Genomic DNA, 23,469 nt, shown 5'->3' with positions numbered 1-23,469 from the left:
AATTTTGGGCATATTGTATATGAAATTCCAATAGATCAATCAATATTAGTCACAATGAGGCATATCTTTTCCTTGTCTTTCTAATGTCCATAGGAACCTCTGGCACCACCCCTGTATCTAAGGAGAATGTAAGATCATGACCAGTACCTTCACAATTTTCACCCTTACTTCTCAGCATCCTTGGATGCAACCCATCCAGTCCTAATAACTTATCAACTTTAAGTATGCCAGTCTTTCTAGTACCTTCTCTTTATCAGTTTTTAGCCCATTTAATATCTCAACTACCTCCTCTTTCACAATTACTTTGGCAGCATCTTCTTCCTTGTTAAAGACAGGTGCAAAGTACACATTTGGTATTGAGCCATTCCCTCTGCCTCCATGCGTAGACCTCCTTTTTGGTTCCTGATTGGCCCCACCCCTCGTCTTACTATCCTTTCATTATTTGTATGCCTATAGAAACCCTTTTAGGTTCCCTTTTAGGTTAGCTGCCAGTCTCTTCTTCTGCTCTTTTTTGACCTTCTTATTTCCTTTATCACTTTCCAACTTAACTTTCTAGAGAGGGCCAAAAATAAGAAATAATTAAACCAACTTGCATATTTCCAAAGATTTCATTAACTGGACATGATACTGTATCATGCTCATTCATCATATCTGTATTCAGGATTTTGTTGCAAAACACCTCTCCTTACTCAAATAATGGCAGAGTATATCCAATATTTTGCTCTGGTAAATAGCCCCTTTTACTGTAGTTCCTGCTTTTGTGTTCAGGTACACATATAAATAAAATAATAAAGAAATTCAAACATAGCCATCCACTCATAACATATCAAGCAATGCAAAGTTTCACTTATCATACTGGCATTCGTACTGGCATTCAAGGACTAGCCGTAAAAATACTATGGCTACAAGAACAAGTCAAAAGCAGGGAATTCTGTGGTTAGTAACTCATCTCCTGACTTCCCAAAGCCTTCCCAAGGCCACCATCTATATAGCACAGGTGAGGAGTGTAATGGAATACTACACAGTTGACTGGATGAATGCAGCTCCAACAACACTCAAGAAACTTGACACCATCCAAAGCAAAGCAGCCCGCTTGATTGCACCCCATCCACCCCCTTCACCATTCATTCCCTCCACCGCTGGCACAGAGTAACAGCAGAGTCTAACATCTACAAGATGCATCACAGCAGCTCACCAAGCTTCCTTCAACAACACTGTCCAAACCCACAACCTCTACCACCTCAAAGGACAAGGACAGCAGATGCATGGGAACACCACTATCCATAAGTTCCCCTCTACTCACATACCATCCTCACTTGGAATTATATTCACATTCTTCATTGTCATGAGTCAAAATCCTCTAACTCCCTCCCTAACAGCACTGTGGGTGCACCTACACCACATGGACTGCAGCTCATCACCGCCTTCTCAAGGGCAATTAGGGATAGGCAATAAATGCTGGCCTTGCCTGTGATGCTCACATCCCAAGAATAAATAAAAATAAGTCCCAGCAAGGTTCAATACCTGTCATGAGAATGAGAGAAAAGTAATTGGAGAAAAAAAACTAGTGCTATTCGATGCTGTTGTTAAGGAAAATACAGTGACAGATATCACAGCAATCATCTGTGGTTACAATAAACTATGACATGGAATAAGATTGTATGTACAGCAGCAGGTCTCTCAAACTGGTAGACCTACCAAGATGTGCTCTACATTTGATAATGAATATTTTTTGTTAATCAGTAAAATATTAACTTTTTAATTTGGCAGAATTACAGTCTTTACATTTCTACTATTACCATGGCTGAATGGTGACACACTGTCTCTGGGTGAGAAGCTTATGCCTCCAAGTCTTGTTCCAGACAAAATTTTTACTGAAGCGCAGACATCTCATGCACTGCTCCTCACTCGGGTGCTGGTAGGAGAACTGCTCCCTCAACACCTGAATGGGTACAATCTACTGCAGAGAGCCTTTTCTACCTTTTATTCCTCCGTCTTCCAGCAGCGCCTACTGCTCTGTGTCACATCTGCTCACTTTCCCTGTTTTGTCTAGTTCCAGAGGAATGCATGGTACTGCACCCAAACCTGGAAGCAAATGGTTTGTGCAGAATCCTTGAATTCAGGACAAAGTTGTTCAACATGTGCCAGATCACACCCTGTAGACTTTTACATCTTTAAAGGACTCAAGAAACTATCAAACACTTCTACAATTGCAGCAACAACCAGTAGAAATTAATCAGCAACTAACCTGTATGTAGTTGGTGATCCTTTTGAATAGTGCTGGTGCTGTGTCCCTCCTTGCTGCCAAATACATGTTCAGCTGTGCATGTTTAAGGCATTAACTGGAGCATTGAGTTTCAAAATGGCAGCGGTGGAGTCAAATCAGTGGTACGCCTGATTGATGTCACTATGTTGCTACTCTGCATACTTCTGGCAGGCACCCCCTGTGCAAGTGCTAACACCTGGTCAAAATGAAGTCAAGTTTGCACCAAAACAGCATTCATAGTGCTGAAATACTAGGTGCTAAGGAGACAGATTTTGCAGTCGAGGTGTATAAGCATACCGCTATTGGAACAACAATTGTGAAAACTCTTGCAATTGTATTTTACCTGAGTTCAACTGACTTTGCAATCAGCAATCTTATTGTTTTAGTTTATTTTTTTGACATGTTTGCAAATAATTTGCAAAGATAATGTGCCAGATTGATCTTTTAAACATGATTGTATCTATTTGCCTCAAATGGTAGTAACTGAAAAGATAGAGGTTATAAAAAAACATGCAGTAATAGCTATAAATCAGGAAGTGGAGGGGAGAGAGGAACTTGGTAAAATTATAATCACTAGGGAAACGGTACTGAGCAAACTGATGGAGCTGCAGACTGACAAGTCTCCAGGTCCAGATGGACTTCATTCCAGGGTCTTAAAAGAGGTGGCTAATGCAGTAGTAGATGCATTGGTGTTAATTTTCCAAACTTCCCAAGCTTCTGGAAAGGTTCCATCAGACCGAAAAGTAACAAATGTAACCCCTCTATTCAAAAAGGGAGGGAGGCAGAAAACAGGAAACTATAGGCCAGTCAGCTTGACATCTGTCATGGAGAAGGTGTTAGAACCGATCATTAAGGAGGTTATAGCTGGGCACATAGAGAAACTCAAGGTAATTGGGAAGAGTCAGCAGGGTTTTTTGAAAGGGAAATCATGCTTAACCAATTTATTAGATCTCTTTGAAGGAGTAACATGTGCTGTGGATAAAGGGGAGCCTGTAGACATATTGTACTTGGATTTCCAAAAGACATTTGATAAGGTGCCACAGCAAGGGATAGAGGATTGGTTGGCCAGAAGAAAACAGGGTATGCATAAATGGGTCTTTGTCTGATTGACAGGATGTGACTAGTGGGGTCCTGCAGGGTTCTGTGCTGGGGCCTCAGCTTTTTACAATTTACATCAATGACTTAGATGAGGGGAGCAAAGGCATGGTAGCTAAATTTGCAGTTGACACAAAGGTAGGAAAGTATGTAGTGAAGAAGACATAAGAAGTTTGCAGGTGGATATAGATAAGTTGAGTGAATGGGCAAAAATATGGCAGATGGAGTATAATGTGGGAAAATGTGAAGTTCATTTTGGTAGGAAGAATAAAAAGCAGAGTATTACTTAAAATGATAATGACTGCAGAATTCCGAGATGCAGAGGGATCTAGATGTCTTCCTGCATGAGTCACAAAATGTTAGTATGGAGGGACAGCATGTAATCTAGAAGGTTAATGGAATGCTATCCTTTATTACAAGAGGAATTGACCATAAAAGTAAGGGCATTATGCTTCAGTAATACAGGCCGCTGGGGAGATATCACCTTGAATACTGTGTGCAGTTTTGGACTTATTTAAGGTAGGATGTAAATGTGTCGGAGGTGGTTCAGAGGAGGGGGTTGATACCTGGAATGAGTGGGTTGTCTTATGAGGACAAGCTGGGCTTGTTTCTACTGGCATTTGGAAGAGTGTTGGGGTGACTTGATTGAAGCATATAAGATCTTGAATGGTCTCAACAAGGTGGACTTGGAAAGGATGTTTCCTCTTGTGGGTGAGTCCAGAACTAGGGGTGCACTGTTTTCAAATTAGGGGCTGTCCTTTTAGGACAGAGATGAGGAGAATTATTTTCTCTCAGAGGGTTGTGCGACTTTGGAATCTTCTGCCTCAGAAGGCAGTGGTCACAAATTTTCTTTTAAGGCAGAGATTCTTGTTAGGCAAGAGAATCAAAGATTAACAGGGGTAGATGGGAATGTAGAACACAAAACACAAACAGATCAGCCATGATCTTATTGAATGAAGGAGCAGGCTCGAGGGGTCGAATGATCTACTTCCCCTATTTTGTATGTTTGTATAACTAACATGGCTCTAAAATAAATTTAGATTAAAGCTAAAGAGTAGGACACTTCTAATTTTAGCAAATCCAAGTCAATCTTTATAGATCTGTTAATAAGATGTAATAGACTTGTAAGATGGAGTTGAAAGCACACATGATCTAAGAAGTTGTGGTACGATGTAATGCCCAGGTTTGTAAAGACTCATTAATTTCTGTTCTGTTGAAGGGTCACGAGGACCCGAAACGTCGACTTTGTTCTTCTCCGCCGAGGCTGCCAGACCTGCTGAGTTTTTCCAGGCAATTCTGTTTTTGTTTTGGATTTCCAGCATCCGCAGTTTTTTATTTCTATCCCATTAATTTCTAGTTGGATTGGAGTCACACGGCACTTAGTGAGCAGTAAAACAAGTTAAGACAGGGGCTAGACTTTCAACTCACTCAGCAAGCCAGGCAGCGTTTGTGGAGAGAGAAAACGGAATTAGCCTCTCTGTCCAAGACCTTTCATCAGAACAGTTCTCGTGAAAGGTCCCTGGCCTGAAACGTTAACTCGTTTCTTTCTCTCTCTCTCTCACAGACTCAGTCTGACCTGCATCCCGCAGTATCTCCCCTTTGCAGATTTTCAATTTATTCCCTGAGCTTAAAAACGGATGTTTCGCATCCACCGCCTGTGACAGAAACGATGTGGTTTTTTTCTTTACGTGGAAATGGCACAGCTTCCATCAGAAGCGGCTGATCAAAACGCCCAGCAGCAGCAGCAAGTTGAACATTTAGCCCCAGAGTCATGGACGAGGCTCGCTTCACGTCCCCCCCCCACCCCCCCCCACACACAAACCCCACTTTTTTCTGAGGCACATCTCACATTCTAACGCGTCAAGGCGACCCAGGTGAGGTCACTTTCGTCCTTCGCACCAGCACTGAACATATACATCGGCGGCTGACTTGAGACCTGAACTAACCCCGAAGCGACGAGCAGCAAGATTTCCGCTGCTGCTTTGCTAATTCCGGACAGAAGGTGCCCGCAACACCATAAGTGCCGCAACAAAAACAGAATTACCTGGAAAAACTCAGCAGGTCTGGCAGCATCGAAACGTCAACTCTTTTCTTCTCCGCCGATGCTGCCAGACCTGCTGAGTTTTTCCAGGTAATTCTGCTTTTGTTTTGGATTTCCAGCATCCGCAGTTTTTTTTTATTTTTGTTTTTATAACCATAAGTGCCGCGTCGGCGTGAAACAAAAGCATTTCACATCAACACCACATCTGGCGGGCAGATGCATGGTTAAAAGATGTGTGTGCTCAAGACCTTACGAATCGGTCACTCTTTCATATATATATATGTATCTTTTTTTTGGACATTTCTCCAGGGCTGAGGAGCGCTATAATATCAGCTCCTGTCGGTTCCCTGCTCCGAAGGGGGTTGAATGATTACATATAATTAGCTTCTCTCCTCTGTCACAAACGCTAATCCCCGAGGAATAAAATGCAGAGGGCTGAGGAAATGTGGTTCGGTTTGAATCCACCATTGCACACTGGCGCACTTCAGCATTACAAGTCAATTTAAATTTAAAATTATCTTTAATCGCTTGCAAATTAAATTGAGAGCCAGCGCGACCCCCTGGGAGATTTCATATCTGACCACAGTAATTTTGTCGCCAAGTCATGAATCTTACAGCACCCCTGCACACATCCCCCCCGCCCCACCCCCACCCCCCCCCCCCCCCCCCCCCCCCCACACACACACCGTTGTTTAATCACATTGTTACCCGGGCGACCGGCTCTTGACTTGGAGTTTGCTCCTGTATTTGAAAAAAAAAATTCAACCCAGAACTTGATGCAGTGTTTGGATACATTTTAGACCACAATCAACTGAGCTTTCGTGCATACTCAGTCTCAGTCACTCACACTGTATTACACACACACCCTCAATATCTCTCCCTCACACACTCAATGAGCCAGTCCCTCAAACTCCCCTCCACACACAACCCTCTCAATCTCTCCCTCACACATACACACTCAATCACACACACACAGACTCCTCTCAACCTCTCTCTCATACACTCACTCGTACACACACACACCTCTCCCTCACACACACAAGTCACACACTCACATTCCTCTCAATCTCTATCTCACTCTCACACACTCTCAGTCACACACTCTTCACACACACACACGCCTCAATCTCTATCCCCAACTCAGACACGCACTCATCCATCACTCACATTCCACACACTCTCTACTCAATCTGTGTCCCTCACACACACACGCACACTCAATCACTTACACACTGTCACACACACACTGCTGCAAAATCTCTCCCCCTCATTCACAGGCACACCCAATCATTGGCATACTCCCTCAATCTGTTTTTCTCAGTTACACGTTACTAACGCACACACACACACACACTCCTTCAATCTCATGCTTAAGCTCCTCTCAACCGCAGAGTTACTCTCTCACACACACAGTTACTCACACACACACACACACACTCACACACACACAGTTACACACACACACACTTACATACACACACAGTTACTCACATACACACACACACAGTTACACACACATACAGTTAATCACACACACACACACACACACACACACAGAGTTACTCACACACACTGTTCACACACACACACACCTCTCAACCTCCGTCACACAAACACACAAATCGCTGACAACTTCATCTCATAGGGCGCATTTCTTCTCGCAATCACTCCCCCCCACCCACCCCACACATACATTGCTTTTGTAGTGAAGTTCCTGGGCGGAGTTCTCGTGGTTGTATTTATTCGGATGACAGCCGCCAGAATGAAATTGGTTCCCCGCTGCGTTGGGTTTTACAAAAGCAGCTTGTTGCCTGTAAGCTAATGTAAACTCATCTGACAGGGGCGCTCGTTCACACACAGAGACACAGACACAGAGATGTAAAGCAAGGCGAGAACACAGAGCGAAAAGGACATTTGGCAGGAGGGGGGTGGGGGGAGGTGGTGGGGGGGTGGTGGAAAGAGGAGGCAGGGAGGCGAAAGCAGCAGATGCCATGAAGCTGCTCTGGAGCAGATGTTTGATCGTCATCGTCATTTACTCGTCGCTGCTGCTGGCCGTTTCGTATTTCCTGGACTGTCACAATAAGCTCCCGGCTGCCGCAGAGCGGCTCTTTCCCAGGGAGTGCTCGGACACTTCGGCCCCGATGCCTTGGGAGGAGGTGGGGGCGGGTTTCGGGGCAGGGGGCAATTGGACAGCGGGGGGCCGGGGCAGGCAGCACGTCTACTTGCACGCCACCTGGAGAACCGGCTCCTCGTTCGCCGGCGAGCTCTTCAATCAGCACCCGGCCGTCTTCTACCTGTACGAGCCCATGTGGCTCATGTGGCAGGCTCTCTACCCGGGGGACGCCGAGAGCCTGCAAGGGGCGGTGCGGGACATGCTGCGCTCGCTCTTCCGCTGCGACTTCTCCGTCCTGCGGCTTTACTCGGCGGCCGCCCCGCTCACCACCCGCACCGTCTTCGGCTGGAGGAACAACAAGGTCATCTGCTCGGCCCCCCTCTGCAGCGCCTACAGCAAGGAGCGGGTCGAGCTGGTGGAAGGGGGCGTCTGCGAGAAGCAGTGCGCGGCCAGGGACATCCAGGAGCTGGAGCGGGAGTGCAGGAGGTACGACGTGATGGTAATTAAGGATGTGCGGGTCTTGGACGCCGGGGTCCTGTTCCCTCTGATGCAAGACCCCGCCCTCAACCTAAAGGTGGTTCAGCTGGTGAGGGACCCCAGGGCTGTGCACAACTCCCGGATGAAATCCAAGCAGTCCCTGGTCAAGGAGAGCATCCAGGTGCTGAGGAGCAAGAGTAGATCCGACAGGGACAAGGGGTTTTGGATCTCCAACAGAGCCCAGCGCGCCGACACTTACGTGGCCAAAGCCCTGGAGGTGATTTGCGAAGCCTGGACTAAAGACCAGGTGCTGGTCAGGAGGTCCCCGGCTTGGCTGAGGAGCAGGTACCTAACCATTCGCTACGAGGACCTGGTGCTGGAGCCCCTGGGCGGCTTGAGGACGCTCTACGACTTCGCCAATCTCACCGTCACGCCGGCCACCGAGAACTACGTGTTGAACATGACCCGCGGCGCGGGCTACTCCTCGGACAAGCCCTTTCTGATCTCCTCCAGGGATGCGAAGGAAGCCGTCAGCGCTTGGAAGACAAGGCTGAGCCTGTGGCAGATCCAGCAGGTGGAACAGAGCTGCCAAACGGCGATGGAAATGCTGGGCTACCGCCCAAACGGCGTGGACAACACGTAGAAAACCCCATCTGCGATGTAACATTCAGAGACTGGACCAAGGTAAAAAAAAAAAATAAAACCCCCGTCACCTCATTCACTCAGTGGAAAACACTGTGTAAGTATAGCGAAGGCTTCGTCAGCTGTGACTAAACAAAAAAAAAAGCCGAAGTTTAGGTTGCAAAACAAAAAAAAACTGCTTTGTACTCTTGACCTGATGCAGTGATGGATGGGCAAGTCATGGGCTTTCTGCTTCCAAAGAGTTTAAAGAAGAGTTCGTGCCATCAGAACCCCTTTTTTTTTAACAACCTTTTCACTTGTACTCAAGCCCCCCCCCCCCCCCGAGCGCACAATCTCGGAAATCAGAGTGAGTCAGAGGTGCCCTTTTTGGTTGAGAGGTTGCACTGGTTACATCTGCCTGTTCAGGTAGACCTGGCAATTTTTCACCTCCCCCCAAAAAAAAGGAACAGGGCATTCTCCAGGGGAAACAAAAGCAAATACTGCCATTGCTGCAAGTCAGAAATTAAAAAAAACCCCAGAAAATGCTAAAACGCACCAGCAGGTCAGGCAGCATCTGTCAAGAGAGAAGCAGATTTATTGTCTCAGGTCTTCCGTCACAGTGTCTCCTTGACAATCTAGTCAATATTCAATTTTTGAATCTCACCAAAACAGATTAACTGGTCATTCATCTCATTGCTGTTTGTGGCATCTTCCTGTGTATATATTAATTGCCATATTTGAATGCAAAATAACAATTGTCTTCAGGTGGATATAAAGATCTCACCGCACTATTTAAAGAACAACACGGAGATCTCCAATATTTATCACTCCATCAATACCACTAAACAGATTACCTGGTCACTTGCCTTCATTGATACCCATAAATTCGCTGCTGTGTTTCTCCACATTAGCTGCGAAGTGCTTTGGAATGTCCTGAGGTTGTGAAAGGTGTTACATAAATGGAAGTTCTATCTTACAATGACTGTACTTGGAAGAGTGATTCATTCTCTGCATTGAGGTTGTGAAGGTGCTATATAAACCAAGTTCTTTAAGTTTCTGGTGTCAACATCATCATTCAAGTGGAGTGGTGGTAGGTGGCATTTAGTGAACTTGATGATCTACAGAAAAATAAGTTTCAATGGCTAAAAAACCCTGGTTGATGTTAAACTGGTTGTTTACAGTGTTTGGCATTTCTCTTCCAATTTTCTCATATTTTTGATGCCCATGTCATCTAAAAACAACTATTTAATTAAAAAGTCAATAAAAAGAGATTAAAAATTAAAGTATTTTGCAACTTGCGCACTATATTTACTTCAGCTGAACACATAGAAGTACATTTGGCAACACCAGTCTTCTTTGCAAATTCTACCATTTTTATATATCTACCAGATTTATTATGAACATGCAATGTATGATCCCCATGCATCACAGTTGACAACCAGGGTGAGAAGAGGAAACATTCTTGTGTGATATTTGAGTTCAAATGCATTTCTTAAAGAGGCAGCTTCTTTCCCTCACTCCCCCCTCCTTTCCTCACCCCATCTCATTATTGTATTTTGTATAATCTCCTTCATTGTTGTGTTGGACACGCCTTGGTGTACTATTTCACATTTCTTCACCAACTTTATGGTTTCTCTAAGTTTGCCCATTGATGTTGAATTATAAGTAATTTTTCTGTTGCAGTGCATTTGAGGATTGGGAATTGGTTTGAGGTTACCTAACCTTATTTTGCACAGCTGCAAATCAGGAGGTGAAAGGGAGTGAGGAACTTGGTGAAATTAAAATCACTAGGGAAACAGTACTGCGTAAATTGATGGAACTGTAGGCTGGCAAGTCTCCGGGTCCCGATAGATTACATCCTAGGGTCTTAAAGAGGTGGTTAATGAGGTAGTCACTGCCCTGGTGTTAATTTTCCAAAATTCGCTAGACTCTGGAAAGGTTCCTTCAGACTGGAAGGTCGCAAATATAACCTCTCTATTCAAAGAGGGAGGGAGGCAGAAAATTATGGGCCAGTTAGCTTGATGTCTGTCATAGGGAAGTTGTTAGATGATTAAGGAGGTTATGGCTGGACACTTAGAAGAGCTCAAGGCAATCGGAAAGAGTCAGCATGGTTTTGTGAAAGGAAAATCATGTTAACCAACTTATTGAAGTTTTTTGAACAAGTAACATGCACAGTGGATAAAGGGGAGCCTGGAGATGTACTGTATTTGGATTTCCAGAAGGCATTTGATATGGTGCCGCATCAAAGGTTATTACAGAAAACAAAAGCACATGGTTTAGGGGTAACGTATTAGCATGGATAGAAGATTGGCTGGCTGGCAGAACTCAGAGTATGCATAAATGGGTGTTTTTTGGATTGGCAGGATGTGACAAGTGGAACCCCACAGGGGTCTGTGCTGGGGCCTCAACTTTTTACGATTTACATCAACGGCTCAGATGAGGACATGGTAGCTAAATTTGCAGATGACACAAAGATAGGTAGGAAAATATGTTGTGAAGATGACATGAGGAGGTTGCAGATGGATATAGATAGGTTGAATGAGTGGGCAAAGATCTGGCAAATGGAGTTTAATGTGGAAAAATGTGAAGTTCAATTTGGCAGGAAGAACAAAAAGCAGAGTATTACTTAAGTGGAGAACGGCTGCATAATTCTGAGGTGCAGAGGGATCTAGGTGTTCTAGTACATGAGTTACGAAAAGTTAGTTTGCAGGTACAGTAAGTAATTAAAAAGGTTATCCTTGGAATGCTGTCCTTTATTACAAGAGGGATTGAACATAAAAGTAAGGATATTTGCTGCAGTTATACAGGGCATTGGGGAGACCGCACCTTGAATACTGTGTGCAGTTTTGGTCTCCTTATTTAAGCAAGGATGTAAATACACTGGAGGAGGTTCAAAGGAGGTTTACCAGATTGATACCTGGAATGAGTGGGTTGTCTTATGAGGAAAGGTTAGACAGCCTGGGCTTGTTTCCACTGGAGTTTAGAAGATTGAGGGGTGAGTTGATTGAAGTATACAAGATACTGAATGGCCTTAACAAAGTGGACATCGAAAGGACGTTTCCTGTTGTGGGCGAGACCAGAATTAGGGGGCACTGTTTTAAAATTAGGAGTTGCCCTTTTAGGACAGAGATGAGGAGAAATTTTTTCTCAGAGAGGGTCGTGTGACTTTGGAACTCTCTGCCTGAGAAGGTGGTGGAGGCGGGGTCACTGAATATTTTTAAAGCAGAGGTAGATAGATTCTTGTTAGGCAAGGGAATCAAAGGTTATCAGGGTCAGAAACACAAGAGCATCAGCCATGATGTTATGAATGGTGGAGTAGGCTCGAGCGGCCTAATGGTCTACTCCTGTTCCTATTTCTTATGTTCTTAGGATGGTTGTAATTAACAAAGCCTAAATTTAAGTTTAAGATAGATGAAGCCCAGGTAGCTCAGATTAAGAGATACAGTGGACCCAGTCCAATTCCCCATAAGGTAATTATTATTGATTTATGGCATCAAATGTTGGAATGGATTATATTGTGTACTTATGGGGCTAACTTCTACTCATCATTTTTACTGTTGCTTGTCACAGAGCCTGCAATAAAGTGAAGATAAAAGCAAAATACTGATGCTGGAATTCTGAAACTAAAACAGAAAATGCTGGAAAAACTCAGCAGGTCTAGCAGCGTCTGTGGAGAAATGTTTTCTGGTTTTGCTACAATAAAGCTGTTGCTTTAAAGCTTGGAGGAAATACCTGTTCACTGGTGCATTCTCCGTGGCATTGCCTCTACCAATCAGAGTCCATTTGCCAATGAATCAGCACCATTCCCTCATGCTATATAAATTGTTGTTCCCTTTGAAATTTGGTATTTTTGCAACTTTGTCCTGATGAGTGCAAGATGAAAACCTTCAATAGCATATTTATTTTCTCAGCAATACTAAATCTGTTGCTCTGGAATTCCCTCCCTAAACTCTCCTCATCACCTCTTTCTGTTAATTCCTGTCTTAAAACTTATCTCTTTGACCAAGCTTTTCTCTCCAGTTCTAATATCTACTTCTTTTGGGTCAGTGAAATTTTTATCTGATTAAGCCCCTATGAAGCACCTTTAGAACATTTTACTACATTAAAGGTGCTGTATAAATGTATTTTATTGTTGATCTCCTGAGACTTGCTTTTGATCATTTTATGGGGGTCAAAGAGGAATTTCCTAAATTTTTGCCCCTGAATTAGTTTAGTGTTTTGAAAATCTTTCATTTTGTTTTTCCCAGGAGATTGTATGAATACTAGTGGGAGGGAACTTTTGGAATGACAATGCTTCTTACGTCATGACCACTTTGGCAGGTTCAACGGACCATCTTGTCTTTTCCCATCTGTCTTTTCATACATTTGCACGTAGAATTGTAATAATGCTTTGGGCATTAGAAGACCATTGGCTCATCAAGCTAATTTTTCCAAACCTCCCTCAGTTTCCTTACAATGATTCAGAATTTACCATAACTTTCTGAATATAATACTCATATTTTCACCTAAAAATTGACCTATTAGTAAATGCATATTATATATGGTAACAAATCAAAACAGCTTTCTCACAGCCAGTATTTATAAAATTTACAAAGAATCCCCCCCTTAACCATTTCATATTCTATGTTCAAAGCGAGAGCCGGCTGGTCAGCAAATTTGTGTGGGAACGAATCATTTAATGACTTTAATTTTATACATTCATATTTCAATTAACAATTTATTTTGCCTTATTACTGTGTTTGATTTCAGGACAAGCACAAAAGAAAACATTAATGCATTTCTTTCTGGTATAGAGACAGCCAGATCGACCATTTCGATGATGCATATTCTGCCAGAATTTTTTTTTTAAAAGGTAAAAGATAAAATAAATAAGAGAAAGTGAAATGTAGAGAGGGGAGGACAATTTTGGCAGAAAAGAATTATGCAAAGGAAATTGCAGCGTTTCACATTTTTTACTGTCTTTAAAGATGCAAAAGAGTTATATGTAATTTGGGCTCAACCCTTTTAGTCTATTCAGGTTTTCTCACTAATTTTGTCAATAAAGAATTACTTTAATGGCAGCTTAACAAAAGTCTAAGTGCACATTATACGTGGTTATAAGTGTTATGATCGGGAATGCAGTTTATCTAGCCCCACTACTCCACAGGTCACACCATTAGTGTAAATGTTTACTTCACTCAACAAATGGCCAATTATTTACCTTTGCTACTGTTACCCAGAATAAAAGAGACTTTAATCAGACTTCTTTCAATAAATGCAAAATGACTGATTTATTATAAAACAAAACTTCTTTTTAAAACAAGCTGCAAGAGCTGGTTAACACACAATTTGTAATCTGGAAGTGTAACTAACTATCCTTTTTAAAATACCCCAGCACACATATACACACACACACACACACAAACACAAAGGACAAACAACTGGGGTCTCTGCAGAGATTGGCATTTAAAGAAAAGCTTTACAAAAAGGATAAAGATTGAAAGGTTTTGATGCCATCGATCTGGCACTCCCTCATGTGAAAATGGATTGCTAGTCTTAGTAGATGCCTGGAGGTTCTCACAAATGGAGCTTGGGCATAGAGGAAAATGGAGCCGGATCAATCCTTGGGATCTCCCTCTCATCTCCGCTTCTCGGATTTCCAAACACAGACAAGGTTCCACGAGATGAGGATTCCTAGCTGGATACTGATAACCACACAGTATTGCAGGCAAGGCAAGGAGAACACAGGTTGGACAGCTTTCCCCTTCTCAATTCTTCCCACTGAGTTCAGTTCAAGACATAAAACTCCTCTTCATCAGGTGATTTCAAGTAAATCACCAGGGCCTTTGCCTTTAAAAAAGTTTTTTTCCTAGTCATTAAAGTAATTACAGTTCAAATAGGCAAATAGCTCTCTTCCTCAAGTGCCATGCTGTTCATTTACCTGAAGTCATGTGATTTCTTGGAAACAGCATGTTTGCTCACAGTACAAGATGAAATTATGATCTTTTAAAGGAAAAAGCCCAGGTCAGTTCCCAAGTGTCCAAATAATTCAATGTCCTTGCAAATTTTTAAAAAGAAAATACAGTTCTTGAAGATATAGTTTCCCAACAATAAGGCAGATTTGATTTTTCATCCATGAAGGCTAGGGGGTGTACTACATTTGGAAAATTACAGTAATAATCATGTATCTCCTTTCCCAATGTTCTTCTATTTGCCTTTCAGCCATGCATCACTCCAGCCTAGCACTTTGAAATCTGTCTCATGGGGCAGAAAATTACACTTGGTGTACAGGCCTGTGCCCAACACACCGGAGCGTTAAATAAGGTGCGCTGATGTCAGCCGAGCTTGCTGATGTCAACGCGCACTCTTGTGATAGTTAGGTCAGCGGGCGCCAGAGCCAGAAGCGTTTCTGCCGACAATTAAAAGGCTTATTAAGGCCATTAAGTTAACAATTGTACTGAAATTTTCACTGCCCATTCAACCTAACGGTTGGTGGGCGGGCAAAAAGGCCAAGCAGTCTTTACATTTTTTAGGGAACCTCATCCACGGGCGGGATGAGGTTTCCAAAAATCAAATACAAATAAAATAAAACTGTAACACTTGAATTAAAAACATGCCCCTTCTCATGTGACAGAGTCACATGAAGGGACGTGTTTTGTGACATTTTTATTTTCATTTTTTTTTAAATAGCGCTTCATCTCCCTGAGGCAGCTCCGTGCCTCAGGGAGGTTGAAGCGCTCTTGCTCGTGCTTGCGCGAGTTGCGCACGGAGCCTGCTCGACTTCCTCCTCCCACCCGCACAGGCAGCGCTGCCGCCCACGTTCCACGCTGGGGCAGGCACCAATTGGCCAGCCCGCGTAAAATCGGAGTGCAGAGCCGATCGCCAGCAGTGGTCGGCTTCCTGACTGCCCCCGCTGAGCACCCCCGCCAAGGGCCAAATCCTGCCCACGGCCACGGGTCTTGTGAAAAGGTCCATTACGTGGGACTGCTTTTTCTGGAATTTTCCTGAAATCCATATGGGTAACATCCACTGCCATACACTTATCCACTAAAGGGTGTAAAACTGCCTCAAAAATTCAGTACATTGATCATACATGATCTGCTGGGTCTCTCCAATCCTCCCAGATGAAGTTTAATACTTCATCAAAGTCTCATTCATTTTTCACAGAAACAAAGAAAGGTTCACAATTCTGTCAACTGAGATGAAAATGTTAAGAACAAATCAGTAGACATTCCTGCTTTTAATTGCTACTTGGTGATACCTGTTAACAGTATATGTTTGTCCCACTCACCTAAAGCTATATTACCTGTTAATATTTTGACCCACATATGCAAAAATGGCTACTTCAATGGAATACTTAAGGAATTTGAAACTGTATCCCTGTATTAAATCAGTACCTTCAGGTGATTAAAAAAAACAATAATATTAATCTCAACCATCATCATGGTTTAGGGGTAAAGTCTCTTTCTGAGACGTATAAACTATAGAATAGGGAAATGCTGAGTTCAATTCTCAGTTCATTCTGAGTTAGTTGATCTTGGCCAAGGCAGGGATAGTATCATAAAATTTGAGAACAGAAAAATAGGCAATTCAGCCTAGGAAGTCTGCACTGAGGTTTTTCTCCATGAGTCACAAAGTCTAATCTGTCCTCTCCTGTCCCCATACCCTTTAATTATCTTCTTTATCAAGCAACGACCTAAGTATCTTGTAAAAGCATTTATTACAGACTGTACTTCAACAATTGCTTATGGTGGAGAATTCCACAATCCTACTTCTTCTTTCATGCTTAATGTAATCTCCTGAAGTACATTTCTCTTGTTGACCTCTTGGCACCCCTTTATTTGAAGGTGGAGGCTACATTCATTACTTTCCATTCAATTGTGAAGTTACATGAGTCAAGTGAAGTTTGAAAGAAAGTGGTGAGTGTATTTATAATCTCCATCGTAAGCACCACCAGCACCCTTGGATAGAAATTGTCAGAGCCTGAAGTCTTATTTACCATCATTTTCCTAAACTATGTAATATGAAGGATTTTCATTCAGCTTTTTGTTTTATGTTCCTCTCTCAATGTAGGCATCACTCTCTATCCCACCATCTACCTTTACAACAGGAACAAAGAGATACAAAGTATAGAAATTCAATTTTTCTCTTTTCTGAGACACCACTGCCACTTGAAAATTGCCTAACATCCTTCTGTATACTACTTCTGCTCTTGATATTTAAAGAGTGCTTTGCTGTCATAATTTCGACTACATACCTCAAATGTTGCCACTTAGCATCTCATTAGTCTCTTGGCCTTTCTACATTTGATTTGTTCTCCCTAATCTGTTTCTTCCATGTACATTTCTTTATTGTATTTGCAGTTTCCTTCTCCCTAATGCCACAGGGAAGGGACAAACACATTTCTTGGTTTTGTATCTAGAAGCATAGAATATCAATGCAAGGATGTAATGTTGAACTTGTACAAGATCATGGTTTGTTGGAGCACTGTGTGCAGTTTAGGGCATCCCATTACAAGAAGGATATAAAATCAATGGACAAAAAGTGAGGCATAGCTTCACTAGGTTCTCATCAGACCAGGAATGAAAGGTTACAATTGCGAAGAGGCTTTTAAGTTATGGCTTTTTCACTAGGCTGGGTGTTAGGGGTAATCAAATAGAGGTCTCTAAGATTGTGAAGATAGATTGTTCCAGTGTTTGCCAAGAGGAACATATTTCAGGAGATCACATTAAGCATGAAAGAGGAAGTAGGAATGTGGAAATCTCTACCATAAGCAATTGTTGAAGTGCAACAAAGTGTTGCAAGATGTTTAGGTAGTTGCTTGAAAATGAAGATAATTAAAGGGTATTGGGACCAAACAGGAGGGGACAAATTAGACTTTTATGGAGAAAAACCCTAGTGCAGACTTCATAAGGTAAATAGCCTATTTTCCTGGTCTCAAATTTCATGATTCTACCCCTGCCTTGGCCTAGATCAACTGACTCAGAATGAACTGGGGATTGAACTTGGCATTTCCCTATTCTACAGTTTATACGTTTCAGAAAGAGGCTTAACCTTTAAACTATGATAATGGTTGAGATTCTAATTTTACATTATTATTGTTTTGCTTTTTTAAAATCAACAGAAGGTACCGGTTTAATGTTGGGGTACAGTTTCACATTCCTTAAGTGTTCCATCCAAATGTCCATTTTGCCATGGGTCGAACATCGTCAGGCAGTATGGCTTTGGGCAAGTGGGACAAACATATCCTGTTACCAGGTCATCACCAAATAGCAATCAAAAGCAGGAATGTCTACTGGTTTGTTCTTTCCCAACTTTCTTCCCAAACTACCACCCCAGCTAGGATCAACTAGCACGCACTAAAGATCAAATATCAGCCTGGCTTGATCCAAATAGCTTTGTTCCATCCTGGGGCTGTGCTTTTATCCAGTGCTCCATCTGAATGTCATCCGATTAAAATTGAAAGTAAAACGTTACATTGACTAAGTCTGTTAACCATCTTTAGTATTAAATCAGGGAACACTGGCCTTGATTTTTTTTTAATAAGAATTCCAAACAAGTCTCAGCGTGTGTGTGTATATATATATATATATTTACACACACACACAAATAAAATATATAACATACATATAACATATTATACACATATAATATACATATAATATATATAATACATTATATATATTATGTGTGTATATATATGTATATATATGTTTATATGTGTATGTATGTGTGTATGTGTACATATATATAAAAAATATTGTGTGTGTGTGTATATATGTGCGTATGTATATATATATATATATACATGTGTATATATGCGTGCATGTGTGTATATCTATATATATATGTGTGTATATATATATGTGTGTATATCTATATATATATATGTATTTATATGTATGTGGATATATATGTGAATAGATATATATATATATAAATATACGTGTGTTTGTGTGTATATATATATATATATATATATATATATATATGTGTGTGTGTGTGTGTGTGTGTGTGTGTGTGTGTATGACTATATAAAATATTCCATAATCTATGAGTTTAATAGATTCAACTGTTGCAAAGAATTACATATGTTAGTTTTAAAACAATCTGCAGTAAGCAGTCTTGAAAGGATAGGGCAGATTTTCATCCCATTTTTGACTGGAAACAGGCTGGCTGTGCTTTGCAAACTGGAGCATAAAGACCAATCCTGAAGCTTGTGCTCTGCAATTGCCATCTGGTCCTAGACTTTGGTGGTCAGAATGACTGGCTGAAACAAACAGGGGCCTAAATGTGATCCTATGACATCAATAGGACCCCTTTGCATTTCCATGTACTTTAGCATGGTGTACGTTCAGTGTTGTATAGGTCAAACACGGGCATTTCTGGTGTTATTTAAAGGGACACGGGGGGGTCACTGCAAACAGTGAGGTCATTGGTACCTAGTTAGACAGTTGAAGGTGGTGTACTGATAACTGTTTTCAGATTAAAGTTGTGTTTTTGGAATTTCAACCATTCTCTTAACAGAGAAAGGTGTTGCACGACAGGAAAATGGGAAAATTGGCCACTGTTTATGTCAGTAGGAAAAGGAGGAACAGGACCAACAATAGAAACTGCTGGGGGAGCTTTAGGGTAAAGCACGTGGCTGCAAAGAATCTAGGCAGGAGATGGACTACTCGCAGGCCTATTTATCCTGCTCATAGGTTCTACAGGCCCAAACTAAGCCAGTGAGGAGCAGTGTATATAAGCTTCTCATGACAGACCATCATAGAAGTTAGTAGAATGGTATACTGTTACAGGAGTTCCAATCCACTATCACAGCTGGATTCACCACATTCTCTATGGCAATTAAGGTTACTGCAGCAACGAATTTCAGACTTTACTAGATATGTATTTTCAGTCAGGCTGCATAAAGCATCTCGTACTCCATTAGGAACTGTACTGTTGGGAACCCTTGCAAGAGACATCTGTTACAGAAAGTTCCAAAAATGAGCCAAGAATTTAGTATACAGTAATTTTAAGAAATGCAGATTCACTTTATAGTCACTTTGAAGACAATGGGATTCATGGGAAATCTCTCCATTGGTTGGAGTCATTCCTAGCACAAAAGCAAGATGGCTGTGGTTGATGGAGGCCAATTATCGTAGCCCCAGGACATCGCTGCAAGAGTTCTTCACGCTAGTATCCTTGGCCCAACCATCTTCAGCTGCTTCATCAATGACCTTTCCTCCATCATAAGATTAAGAAAAGATGTCAATGCGTTAGAATCAGTTCAGAGAAGGTTTACTAGACTAGTACCAGGAATGGCAGGTTGCCTTATGAGGAAAGGTTGAACAGGTTAGGCTTGTATCCACTGGAGTTTAGAAAATTAAGAAGTGACCTGATCGAAACCTTTATAAGATCCTGAGGTATCTTGACAGAGTAGATGCAGAGAGGATGTTTCCTCTCTGGGAGAATCAAGAACTAGGGGTCACAGTTTAAAAATAAGGGGTTGCTCATTTAAGACAGAGATGAGGAGAAATATTTTCTCTGAGGGTTGTGAGTCTTTGGAACTCTCTCCCTCAAAAGGCAGTGGAAGCAGAGTCTTTGAATATTTTTAAGGCAGAACTAGATAGATTCTTGATTAACAAGGGGGTGAAAGGTTATCAAAGGTAGGCAGGAGGTTCCAATCAGATCAGCCGTGATCTTATTGAATGGCAGAACAGACTTGAATAGCCAGGTGGCCTACTCCTGCTCCTAGTTTGTACATTTGCCGATGAGTGCAGTGTTCAATACCATTCATGGAGCCTCAGATACTGAAGCAGTCTGTATCCATATGCAGCAACAGCTGGACAGCATTCAGGTTTGGTCTGATAAATAACATTTGCATTACACAAGTGACAGGCAATGACCATCTCCAACAAAAGGGAATCTAACCATCTCCACATCTTGTTCCATGGCATTACCATCACTGAAGTGCCCACCAAAATCCTGGGGGGTTTACCATTGACCAGAAACTTAACTGGTCCAGCCATAAATACTGTGGCTACAAGAGCAAATCAGAGGCCAGGAATACTGCAGCGAGTAACTCACCTTCCAACTCCCCAAAGTCTGTCCACCACCTGCAAGATGTTAGTCAGGAGTGTGATAGAAATAAAATAGGAGCAGGAGAAGGCCATTCGGCCCTCTAAACCTGCTCCGCCATTCATCATGATCATGGCTGATCATCCAACTCAATAGCTTTCTGGCAGCATCGGCGGAGAAGAAAAGAACTGTTCTGTGGAAGGGTCATGAGGACTCGAAACGTCAATTCTTTTCTTCTCCGCCGATGCTGCCAGACCTGCTGAGTTTTTCCAGGTAATTCTGTTTTTGTTTTGGATTTCCAGCAGCCGCAGTTTTTTGTTTTTATCAATAGCTTTCTCCCCATACCCTTTGATCCTTTTCACCCCAAGAGCTATATCTAACTCCTTCTTGAAAACATACAATTAGTTCCACAGGGTCACCGCTCCCTGAGTGAAGAAATTTCTCCTCATCTCAGTTCTAAATGGTCTACCGCGTATCCTCAGACCGTGACCCTTGGTTCTGGACTCACCCACCGTCGGGAACATCCTTCCTGCATCTACTTTGTCCTGTTAGAATTTTATAGATTTCTATGAGATCCCCCCTCATTCTCCTGAACTTCAGCAAATATAATCCTAACCGACTCAATTTCTCCTTATATGTCAGTCCCACCATCCCAGGAATCAGTCTGGTAAACCTTCACTGCACTATCTCTATAGCAAGAACATCCTTCCTCAGATAAGGAGACCAAAACTGCACACAATTTTCCAGGTGTGGTCTCACCAAGGCCCTATATAATTGCAGCAAGACATCCCTGCTCCTGTATGCGAATCCTCTGGCTATGAAGGCCAACATACCATTTGCCTTCTTTACCACCTGCTGCACCTGCATGCTTACCTTCAACAACTGGTGTACGAGGATACCCAGGTCTCATTGCACATTCCCCTCTATCAATTTATAGCCTTTCAGATAATAATCTGCCTTTCTGTTTTTGCTACCAAAGTGTATAACTTCATATTTGTCCACATTATACTGCATCTGCCATGCATTTGCCCCATTCACTCAGCTTGTCCAAATCACAGTGAAGCATCCCTGCATCCTCCTCACAGCTCACCCTCCCACCCAGCTTTGTGTCACCTGCAAATCTGGATATTTTACATTTAGTTCCCTCATCTAAATCAGCAATATATATTGTGAATAGCTGGGGTTCTGGCACCGATCCCTGCGCTACCCCACTAGTCACTGCCTGCCATTTGGAAAAAGACCCGTTTATTCCTACTCTTTGTTTCCGGTCTGCCAGCCAGTTTTCTATCCATCTCAATACACTACCCCCAATCCCGTACGCTTTAATTTTACACACTAATCTCTTTTGTGGGACTTTGTCAAAAGCCTTCTGAAAGTCCAAATAAACCACATCCACTGGCTCCCCCTCATCAACTCTCTACTAGTTACATCCTTGAAAAATTCCAGTAGATTTGTCAAGCATGATTTCCCTTTCGTAAATCCATGCTGGCTCTGTCTGACTCTGCCACTATTTTCCAAGTGCTCAGCTATTAAATCTTTTATAATGGACTCTAGAATTTTCCCCACTACCGGCATCAGGCTGACTGGTCTATAATTCCCTGTTTTCTCTCTGCCTCCCTTTTTAAATAGTGGGGTTACATTAGCTACCGTCCAATCTGTAGGAACTGTTCCAGAGTCTATAGAATCTCGGAAGATGACCAATGCATCCACTATTTCTAGGGCCACTTCCTTAAGTACTCTGGGATGTAGGTGATCAGACCCTGGGGATTTGCCAGCCTTCAATCCCACCAACTTCCCCAACACCATTTCCCTACTAATACTGATTTCTTTCAGTTCCACTCTCTCACTAAACCCTGTGTTCCCCAACGTTTCTGGTATGTCATTTATGTCCTCCTTTGTGAAGACAGAACCAAAGTACGTATTTAGTTGGTCATTTCTTTGTTCCCCATTATAAATTCCCCTGTTTCTGACTGGAAGGGACCTACATTTGTCTTCACCAATCTTTGATGGAATACTAAAACAAAAACAGAATTACCTGGAAAAATCCGCAGTTTTTTGTTTTTATCTTTGATGGAATACTCTTCATTTGCCTTGATGAATGCAGCTCCAACAACACTCAAGAAGCTTGACAACATCCAGGGCAAAGCAGCCCGCTTGATCAGCGCCCCATCCACCACCGTAAACAACCACTCCCTACACCACCAATGCACAGTGGCCAATGTACAAGATGCATTACAACAACTTGCCAAGCCTCCTTTGACAGCACCTTCCAAGCCCACGACCTCTACCACCCAGAAGGACATGGATTGCAGATGCATGGGAACACCACCACCTGCAAGTTTCTACGAGCCACACATCATCCTAAATTAGAACTATATCGGTATTCTTTCAGCATGGCTGGATCAAATACCTGGAACTTGTTCCCTAACAGCAGATGGACTACAGCAAGAAACGCAAGAACAATTAGGAATGGGCAGCTAATGCTGGTCTTGCCAGTGACACTATTCCATGAAAGAACAAAAGAAATATCAGCATTGCTATATATCTGCAGGAAATCACACTCTCCACAATTGTGAGCTGTCAATCAATGCTACTAATTCATGGGAAACTTGCTTATGAGATTTAACTGAGGCCTGGCCATCAGAATTGTTCTGACCTCTTGCTACTGACATTAGACGGGTGTCCCCATTGCTCTGCTTTCCACCTATCTAATTTGCAGCACACCTGAAAGGTGGTTGCTTTTTCCCTTCTCCATATCCCTTTTGTGCACAACACTCAATACTACACAATATTTGGATCTCAAAGTAACATTAG

The 23,469-nt window shown here is 42.3% G+C and overlaps 1 protein-coding gene across 1 annotated transcript; it reads left to right on the top strand.

Moving 5' to 3' along the window:
- The first annotated feature begins 7,393 nt into the window (after nt 1-7,393).
- On the top strand, nt 7,394-8,671 carry chst7 (carbohydrate (N-acetylglucosamine 6-O) sulfotransferase 7). Its single transcript, XM_041199668.1, has one exon. It carries the CDS (start codon nt 7,394-7,396, stop codon nt 8,633-8,635), a length of 1,242 nt encoding a protein of 413 aa, XP_041055602.1. The 3' UTR covers nt 8,636-8,671.
- Nucleotides 8,672-23,469: the final 14,798 nt, after the last annotated feature.

The sequence above is a fragment of the Carcharodon carcharias genome, chromosome 11, assembly GCF_017639515.1.
Source record: "Carcharodon carcharias isolate sCarCar2 chromosome 11, sCarCar2.pri, whole genome shotgun sequence".
Taxonomy (NCBI): Eukaryota; Metazoa; Chordata; class Chondrichthyes; order Lamniformes; family Lamnidae; genus Carcharodon; species Carcharodon carcharias.
This window is presented reverse-complemented; position numbering and strand designations above follow the sequence as displayed.

Bases quoted from the DNA above. Each gene is read 5' to 3' on its own strand.
- chst7 (XM_041199668.1), top strand. From the start codon at position 7,394: ATGAAGCTGCTCTGGAGCAGATGTTTGATCGTCATCGTCATTTACTCG.